The 10657-nt window shown below is 40.5% G+C and overlaps 1 protein-coding gene across 4 annotated transcripts in view; it reads right to left on the bottom strand.

Moving 5' to 3' along the window:
• Window positions 1-1035: 1035 nt before the first annotated feature.
• Window positions 1036-10657, bottom strand: part of LOC137297246 (LHFPL tetraspan subfamily member 2a protein-like) — a 112962-nt gene continuing 103340 nt past the window's right edge. For all 4 annotated transcript variants that reach the window (XM_067829270.1, XM_067829277.1, XM_067829262.1 and 1 more), the window contains 2 exons: window positions 3155-3683; window positions 1036-2761 (listed from right to left, as the gene is read on the bottom strand). In XM_067829270.1, coding sequence (XP_067685371.1) covers window positions 3469-3683 — 215 coding nt within the window. In that variant the 3' untranslated portion in view covers window positions 1036-2761; window positions 3155-3468. The remainder of the gene's footprint in view (window positions 2762-3154; window positions 3684-10657) is intronic.

Below are 10657 nucleotides of genomic sequence, written 5' to 3'. Positions count from 1 at the left end.
GTCAAACCCGTGCCATCATAAATACGTTCTACTGAAAGCGTATTTCAGCTTTTTTCTAAGAGGCTAACAATATCATCATGATCATGTTACGTCACGATGTACTGTGACGTCTCAAAATATGACGTCACTAATCGTACATTTTCAACGAATCGTACATTTTCAACCGCATGAATAACAATATCACCATGGCAACGAGTGATATAGTTTGGTTTCTGCCTGTACCTGGCAGAATGGGACGTAAATGATTAAAGCGTCCACTCTTTCACTGAAGGCAAGGTTTCAATTCTACTCTTGGGTACAATGTGTGAGTCCCTACCGGGCGTCCTTCGTAACATTGCTGGACCCCTTAGCGACCCGGAATTATGAGTGAGTTTAGTTTTGTGCCGCTTTTAGCAGTATCCCAGCAATATCACGATGGGAGATACCAGAAATAGGCTTCAGAAATTGTAGCAATGTGAGGAATCGAACGCGTGTCTTGGGCGTGACGAGCGAACGCTTTAACCACTAGGCTACCCCACCGCCCCGACACAGGGTCTCTCAAATCGAACGCATGTTTAGTGTCCTGTGGTCGTTATCCAACGGCTTGGTTTTAATACAAATCACTCGATTATTTAAAGAGCCACCATACACTAGGTAACGCATATCATATCGAAAAGTAGCGTCACATAGTAGATACGATACAATAGTTAAACGCCCATTAAGGCGACTTTGCAGTTTGTTTGTTTAACGTCACATTCTGTGCACTCTGGTCACTTATGGCCTGACCGCACCGTCAGTTGGTTGGTTGGTTGATGTTTTACGCTGCACTCAGCAATGTTACAGCTATATAGGGGTGGTTTGTAAATAGACAACCCAGTGACCAATAACATGAGCATCAATCTACGCAATTGGGATACGATGACATGTGTTAACCAAGTCAGCAAGTCTGACCACCCGATCCCGTTCGTCGCCTCTTACAACAAGCATGGATTACTGAAATCAAATTCTAACCCAGATCTTTATGGGCAGATGCAAAAAAGGTAGACAAACTACTACTCGGTTTCAACATGTTTATTTATACAAATTTGCTATCATTGAATCAACAATATGTCACGGTCTTGACCTCATGACCTTAGAAACAGGAAGAGCGTCAACATCAGCAGTAGTAGAAGGATTAATGGGAAGTACGAATGTATGGAGGGATGTCCGGGACAAATAGTCGCCATTTGTACATTGGATTACGATCTATATGCTGTAATGCACAATTAATCATAGAACACCAACTGAGTATGGGTCAATATCTATTATAACAAGACGCATGCTTGTGGAATAAATTTTCCGAGCAGGGTTAGGAACCCCTTCATCATACCAACAACAATCTGAGACCAATAGCCACATTGTAGGTGAAAAGCTTGGATACTTCCTTCTTTTGTTATACATAAGAGGTGCTCACGGAGACAAACTAGAACACACTGTTGCAGGGAAGAATTCCTGGGCCGTCTAATGACTGGGCTATCCAACCTCAAAGAAACGCCTCTCATCATCACACGACATTATGTGCACGTTTGTGTCAAGGAAATGAATATTATTGGTTGTGTCAGGTAATGAATCCGGTTTCAGGTGCATTTCAAGGAATGCCATACTGTCCGGGTTTTAAAGGAAGAGTTGCCGTTCGTTGCGTAAACGATGTCACCTTGGTTACTAATGGTTATAGCACAATTTTCCTGGTTGAGATGAGAAACATTTCGTTTTGACTAAATGATAAATTGAGTACATTTATAAAAAAATACGACCAAAGCGGTTTCCGTGTGATTAATCCTCGTTGTCACGAATATTCTCACTTCAAACCTGACTAAACTCGAACTCCAATCTATCAATCGTTCTGGCGCAAAGGCTACAAACAAGCTTCCAGCATAACACAATACAATCTGACTTCATCTGTGATGTAAAAGCTATGATTAATGAAGTTACTCTACTTAAAACATATAACTATTTCAAATATCCCATCACCTAAATTAGATTCGGTTTCGTTCATGTGTTTCTTGTTATTGTTAGTGTTGTTTATCAGCCACAGTCAACAATGTTCAGCAAAATGGCGGTCTGTAAATATATATAACTGGGTGAGAGAAACCAGCTTTAGACCACCAGTGTGCGATGTCTAGAAAGTCAACCTAGTCACTTGACCACACAATCCAATCCATTTAGTAGCTTATAGTCTATGATGGTTGTGAAAGATGTGGATTGTTGTTCGTACTATCAACGAGGCCGTATCATTTAAATGGAATATTGTTTGATGTGGCGTTAAACAACTGAGAACCAGACAAACTACCCTCGGCACTAACACGCCTGGCATGAGGTGCCTCACTATATGTATAAAACTGGGAAACCTTTTTAACTCGAATTCGGTGTCTCGATATACCTGTCGAGCTGACGAGACAATGTATAAACGGCGTTCAGACCTAATCGTCAAAATGATCTTCATCAGCTTACGGTTTCCAGCAACTCAGCAACTAATAAATGCCCCAGCAGTTCGAGTTGTCAACGTTTCACTGTCTTTCGTGTGTAGGTATATGGAATAATAAATATTAACTTACATATATTAATTATCTTTTTAATTTACAAACTTGCTACACATAGCATCTTTGTGGGGCGCATGTGCTAAATGCTTCATGTTGCCCAGACACAAGCTCAGACATGCTCATCCACGGGAGTGAAGGGTATAATCCATTGCCCAACCCTTATGGCAAGAGTGCGTTGTTTAATGAAATGGGTGGAGCTCTTACTGAAACAGAAGAGTGACATGATTATGCGATACATTCAAAGTAGTTTCGCTTTGGAGGTTTGATCGTACACGTTTGATATGACAAATGGTCAATATTATCATGGTTGAATCTTAATGCACAGTGTGAACGGATTATGCTATTTTGATGGAGCAGTGAGTGAGTGGATGAACGATGTTATATTTCGGGCTGTTAACTGAATGTGAGATTATTTCCCTAGGTGCCTTAGCATATAGACCTCATATTATGTAGATCCTGCTATAAAATGGACACATTGAGATCCTAAAACCACATCTCAATCAATGACACCATGGGTATAAAATGCAATGATCCTGAGGATCATGTTCCTTCTTATTGGTATTATTCACATAATTAATATTCCATCCTTTACTAACCTGGTGGTGTCTGACTTGGTCCCAATTGTCAGAAAGGAGAACACACGGGGGATACCCCATTGTCAGAAATGCCACAAAACTGTCACACACGTGATTGTTTGTTTTCATGGCAACTGACAACGTCGACAGCCCTATCCTCATCTTGAATGTATATCGTGTCATATGATCACATATCACAGTTTGAAAACCTCCATCTCCCAAAACGACCGTCCCGCACATCTATATATACACGCCCGCCCCGCCCGTCAACAAACTGTTATTGCTTTTTCATACACATCTCGGGAATATCTCATGCCGGAGACCACTTCCGGTCGTCAGGAGAAAATGTCACTGGTTTTCATGTCTGTGAACTGAGATAGGAAAGGGCAGAACATTGAGAGAGCAGTTCCCATGATTCCCAACATGTAGCTCCAGCCAATCAGACAATGGCCTGAGTCGTAAGCGGATGCGGTGTCTCCACAGTAATGGCGGAAGTAAGAGGAACCAAATCCGAGTGGAAATATCAACAGGCCTGCGATCATGATGAGGACTGAAAGAAATGAAATAAATAATAATAACAATAATTAGTAAATCAAAAGAACAGATCAGCGGTATCTTATCAACTAAACACAAACGGGATGTTAAGTTAATGTAGTTGGAAAATGAGTAGATGTCCGTGTCACGTTAAAGTCACTTACTGAAGCACCCAATAAATCCTTGATTTTTGGCGGCCATCTTGGACGCCATCTTGGATTTTTCGGAAAATGGGCCCAAACAATCGAGCACAGACCCAAAATATGTTTATGATGATATTCCTCTGCACGCAGCAAAGATTCATGATTTAGGTAGCGTGTAAGGGTCAACTTAAAATTGGACCTAAGCCACTGCACAATTAGCAGTGTCTTGTCCAAATAAAGGGTCGTCATTCCGGATCGTGATATACCCTTGGCTCTACGATTGTCACACATCTGATGGTAAAAGTGTCATTGCAAATGCAATTTTGGAATGAAGCAAGGACCTTTTCATATTGAACGCAAATGGCTGGATGTGCTCGTTGTGCTCTGTCCCTGGGCCATATGAAATGTGAGAGCGACTGAGTGCATGTGCATGTGCATGTGCATGTGCATGTGCATGTGCATGTGCATAAGTCATTTAGCAGCTATAATATAATGTCCAGAATTTACTTAATATGATCAAAAGACAAATTACCCCTTTTGCCTTAAAAAAACCCCGTTTGTCTCGAGAAATTATCCGTTTCCAATAAAAACCCAGGTCGGGCCCCCACCCCCCAGAATGTGAAATGGTCATAAAAATTCACTAGCAACAGGATGACTCAACATTGCTAACACAGTATCAAAGAAATCCAGACAGTTCAAATAATCAACAGCTAAGTGATGCCATAATACCATCGTCGTAAATAGCATTTCATAATTGTCCACCGTGACACGCAGTATCACCAGCTTCCATGTTTCTATAGATACCGACCGTAATGACATTGATGAAGCACTGAGCTATTGTATGGACATACAAGAAATTGTCACTCAATAGGCTTGTATTACTTTTCCATTTGGGAGATTACACCGAGCGTTAGTGAGCCAGCCAACGTGATGCCATGATGGAACCGTAATACCCCTGCCTGTTATTCACTAACAAAAACTCGTCCTGAGATTGAGGGGCTGTTGACCGAAGCTTTATTTACGAGGCCACGACACCAGTAATCCCATGGATAAGCTTCGAAAATTGCCTTGTAAGAAAAATAAATACAATTAGGCAGTTTGACAGGACGCCATTATAAGGTACAGATGCGTTAGGGCTACACTTTGTCACGATCTTAACAAGCTTCCTGGAACTTTGATGTTCAGACCCGGGGCTATTGCTCCGAGGTGGCACTTTCACGGGTTCGGCAATGTCGTCAGAAAACTAATAGCTGACATCGGTGCCGTTTGACCTTTATTTGCATACAGACGAGAAATCACGAGATTTTGTCAAGCCCGCAGCCAATGAGGACAGCCCCGCGGCAAATGTGAGCACACCCGCGGCAAATTAACGAAGCCATGCGACCTAATTGGCGCGTGCAGCTCGCCATTATCACGCCGAGTGATTCTCATTACTGGACGAAGCTCCTATGGGTCTTTCATGTTAAGGTAGCCAACTGGATAATTCCTGACTTGGGCAATCGCCTTCAACACTCTAATTTGTTAGCTTTGTAAGCAAACATGTCACTTCGTTTTATCAGACAGTGTGAGAATACCTAACGCTAATAACGTATAATCGGTGATTATCTCCCTTTGATCTCGCGATGGTTGCGAGAAAGAGCGGGAATTAGACTGTCTGATTCAGGTCGGCAACAGGACGAATGGAGACAATAATGAAATCAAAAGGTCAACTGCCAGTCAAAATCTTGCATTAATGTCCAGCAACTTTGACCACGTTCAACTGTGTTCCCAAAACGCGGTTAGATGCAGATACGACTTCCATGTTCAGACTAATGGTTAACAAATCATACAAGACGTTACAGGATGATTGCGTGTAAACGTGAAGCCGATATCTTCAGGATTCGAGAGTGCGCGACTCTGAAGTAAAGCTTTAGTCAATAATGATAGCATTGTACTTCCATGGCACTGGGCCCATTGGGAGTATTGCGTGTACGCGAGGCCAGTCTCTAAAGGATTATACTGTAGGATTATTGGTGCCTTGCGTATGATATCAGTGCAGATGGACATTAAATATAACTATCATCCAAGCTTGGAGTAGTGTCAGCACATAGTCGTCAGATAAGTGATTGAACACAGAGTGTGGTCACAAATTTACAACCACAGTGAAAACCTCTTGTGTTTTCTTTTGTAAAACGTTTAAAGATAAATGAAGTGATTTTTCTAAACAAGGTCGTGCGGCCCTCCATTTTAAATTCACGGAATTAGCTTATTCCTCAGTGTGATGGTGGAAATGAAACAAACAAGACTTCGGTGTTGATTCGATGCGGATATAATAATTTTAGTTTGGACCTTAGGTCTGCAGTGTTTCAGCGAGTCCGGTAGACTGCCATCTAGTCTCTGAATAGAACATTTTTTTAACAAAAAAAAACTTTTTTAAATTATGCTATTCAAACACAATAAACATGAACCCAGAGACTGTCTGTATTTTCAGAAACTGAAACTGTGGTATCTAGACCTACCACTCATTCTAGACTTGCATGGGTTGTATTGGGTATACAGCTGTATTTGTTTCTGGGTCTGTCTGACAAAGTACGAGACGACACGAATAATGTTTCATTATGATTGCGCACTGAGATACGTGCCGCAGATTAACATGAATACGGATTCCTTGCCGACAAGTCCTTGATTTAGTCATTTACTGTCTGACTCCAGGCAAGGAAAGAACAGCTACCATATTCTAACATACTTTGGAGTGAGTTTATTTTTACGCCACACTCAGCAATATTCCAGCTATATGACGGCGGTCTGTAAATATTCAAGTCTGGACCAGACACTCCAGTGATCAACAACATGAGCATCGATCTGAACAATTGGAAACCGATAACATGTGTCAAACAAGTCAGAGAGCTTGACCACCAGATTGCTCTTACGACAAGCAGAGTCGCTTTTTTGGCAAGCATGGGTTGCTGAAGGCCTATTCAACCCCGGACATTCACGGGTCACTTTGGAGCGACCAAGCACTGAACTTGAACACTACTGGAGGACGCTCCTCAATCTGGACTCAGAATGCGGAAGGAGCGACTTCCAGTAGCGCATGTGATGGTGAGAGTTACCGAGGATGGGAACCAATCAGACATACTTTATATCAACACCCGGTATATACTCCTATGGGGTAACCAGAAAAGGACTACAGTTAAAACGTAAACACGTTGATGCGATGCTAAGTATGTAACTCTCTCTCTTAGCCTTAGTAACCTTAGTGCAATGTTAAAGAATGGGAGTTAAGGTTAGTCTTAGTGACGTTTGCTTCGAGACACAAGCCCCGTGAACTTTAAGAAAGCTAGCTATAGACTTGCTTCACTGAAGACTTCAGCACTGCAGAAACTGTTGGTCGGAAGGAAACATATTGCAATTTAGGGAATGTGAGACTAATTTGATCTATTGGCCCTAATTTCGTTGTCAAAAGGTTTAAATTGACGACTTCCAATGTGTGGGAGCTTGAGGAAACAAACATGGCTACATATCTATTGGCACTATAATGAGACGGTTTACTCGGGGTTACTAAGGTCACTGTATTCGCTGCGCACGGTGAGGATACCTGGTTAGAATAACTCCCGAGCAACGTGTGTTTGTTGTAGTGGCGACTGAATGGGTCGGGTGGTCGATGATCCATCGATTGTATCGATGCTCGATGTAACAAACACATAAGCAAACAATCACAAATCCTGCGCCCTTTGTACTAAAGGCATTAGCGAATAAACACATATCTTCACGTTTGAGCATAAAGGCATAATGCTTCATGTATGGCAGCTTAGGTATAATGCGACGTTTGGGCATATGTTCTTATACCTTTGTCAAAAAAGACAACACAGAATATATAATATATATATATATATATATATATATATATATAGGGATATAACAGGGATTACAAAAAGAAACCTAATATACTTACACATGGCATTGTGCCATAAGGTTGTAACGTTACTATCCAACTCCTAGCATGCCAGTCAAGTAATATTATCGTAAAACAGAACGGCAAACCAATGTTGTGTCGACTTGTGACTGTGTCGAACTGTGTTGTCGAGCTGTGATGTGTCGAACTGTATTGTATCGAACTGTGATGTGTCGAGCTAACTCCTAACATGCCAATCAAGTAATATCGTAAAACAGAACAGAACCAATGTTGTGTCGAAATGTGACTGTGTCGAAATGTGACTGTGTCGAACTGTGATGTGTCGAACTGTGTTGTATCGAACTGTGATGTGTCGAGCTGTGATTGTGTCGAATTGTGAATGTGTCGAACTGTGTTGTGTTGAACTGTGATGGGTTGCACTGTAATTTGTCGAATTTAAGGTTGTCTCTAAGGGTGGTTACGCACACAGCGTATTCCCGTTTCGTCATCATTGAACTGATTATTAGAACCTCGGAAAAATCGAAATATTTCCGTAAATCCCATCGTCTTTGACACAGCGGTATGTAACTGTATGTAATAAAGATGTTAATACCATAGTGTGAATCCATTTCGTAAATATCATTTACTTACAACAAAAAGGTGAACCTAATTTTAAGTGATTGCCACAGCTGATCTCGTTGGTATCATCAAAGCAGCAATACCTATGGGCATGGACATGGTGCTGAAGTCGAATCTAAGATTCGAACCCATGATCAGAGGGTCAGAGCGTGCCTAATGGACGCAACTGTGGACATCGAAGAAGACTGGACCACCTGCGGCCTTAATATATACTGACACACACAAAAAAGTACACACCTGAATTTAGATTTCTGAAGCTCTCTGAGTATTGATGGTGGGAACTTACGATTCTTTTAGTTCTAAGCGAACTTCGGAAGTCTTGGACCTGATGCTTACCTTTCCAAAAATATCTTGAAAAGTGTTTTACTTGTGAGTTCAAGTGTATTTTGACATACCGATGTCTTCTTTTCCTCACATCTGGCCATTTGCATCTAAGTACGATCGGTGGTTCACCTCGATCAAAATCCGAGGTTAAGAACATCACTTAGGTACACAACCGATTGATCCCAACACAGGTACACATGTAGTCAGTTCGCAGCTACAGAGGATAGGTTCCATGCCAACTCAAGCAACAAAGAACACGTTAGTGTGCTTTAAACCATTCTCCATTTGATTTCCTATTGACATTTCACGATAATAAATAAGAATTAAAACAAAATATGAAAGTCTTAAAAAAATATCAAAGCAAAAGCACTACACAAATTCGTTTGATCGGGAAGGCAATAAAACAAAATGGCAAAACAGTTCTCTTCAAATCCTTCATTATGTGAGAGCAGTGGCGTTTAGAACACAATATCAAGATACTCTACAGCTTCAGGCAAACAGAGGGAAATTGATCATCCAAACTTTAATTTTCAATGCAAGATTGGGAGAGCCTAATATTGATAAATCTTTTGGTCAAATTTGAACAGTGTTTATTGCGGTAGAACGTGTACTGATCTGCTGAAAGGATTGTGGTATTTTTTCGCAAGAGTTAACGGCTGATTAAAGATTATTTAAAGAAATCTTTAAAATATAAAAAATAATTTCAATTGAAATTTAGAATATTTGGTTCCACGAGAGTAATCAGATATTCCAGGAGAGCCCTAGCGGTATAATTGCTCTCCATGTTTAAGAAGGCTAGTGAATTACTAACGAGATTTTGAATTTTAAAGAATGAGGATATTTGAAGGGATGGATTGTGCTATTGTCAGTTGAGGTATTACACTTAATCGGTTTTGACAAATGATGATTCAAAGAGACATCTTTACTGGGAAGGGGAGGAGGGGAGCCAATATAGACTGGCGTCTCACTCTGACTCTCGTGTGCTATACAATAGCACTAAATGATTCCCCCGAGACCACTAAGTGACCACAGCAATTATGACCATGAGTCTGTGTCGTAGTGGCCATCTTTGTGGACAATGCTGTCATGTCCTTATTCAGTTTATGAGAAAGATTAATTATGGTAATGTTACAAAATACAAAATGATATTGAAGTTGCGATGCACGTTTAGAAATTACAGCAATTATCTCATCATATTGATAACACAACTTATTTTAATTTTTTCAGATTTAAACTGCAAGCTTTCTTTGTTTAATGGTATTTATCTTTTTCTCCATAATTTAACTTTTAAAAATCTTCTTCCATATTTCATGACTCAGCAAATGATAAAAGATTAACAATGTGTCCTGATTAAGATGAATATTATTATTATCATTATTATCTTCGCATAATGATAAAAAACGACAATTTTCTTCCATATCCATGACAACTAGCTGTTAAATTCGCAGTGGATTCTGCAAATCCGACTTTATCATAAACATGAATCATTATCAAATACTAATGACACCAGGTGTTCGGGAAAAGGAGAACCTATCCTGGCTCACTGTGGCTTTCACAAATCATCTGTGAAGAGGCGTGTTACAACTGATTTTCAGTAACCCATGCTTGTCGTAAGAGGCGACTAACAGGATCGGATGGTCAGACTCGATGACTTGGTTGACACATGTCATTGTATCCGATCTGGATTTATACTCATGTTGTAGATCACTGGATTGTCTGGTCCAGACTCGATTGTCTACGGACCGACATCACTTAGCTGGAATACTGGTATGTGCGGCGTAAAATTAAACTCATTCACTCATATTTGACATACATACTGAACCATTTATAAAGGAAACGTATCACTTTTGATTAGCTAATGTTTTTATGAGATAAATTGTAATGGGGTAGTCTGGTCTAAAAGCCCTCGGGGCTTTAGCTGGGATAAACTGACCCAGGAGAAACTGAGAGAAAATCAAGTCCTGAAATGAGCGAGAGTTTAGTTGTTTAATGACACGACAATCTGTGTGA

The sequence above is a fragment of the Haliotis asinina genome, chromosome 1 (assembly GCF_037392515.1).
Source record: "Haliotis asinina isolate JCU_RB_2024 chromosome 1, JCU_Hal_asi_v2, whole genome shotgun sequence".
NCBI classification, from domain to species: Eukaryota; Metazoa; Mollusca; class Gastropoda; order Lepetellida; family Haliotidae; genus Haliotis; species Haliotis asinina.
Note: the sequence above shows the minus strand (reverse complement) of the source record. Positions and strands in the feature narration are given on the sequence as shown.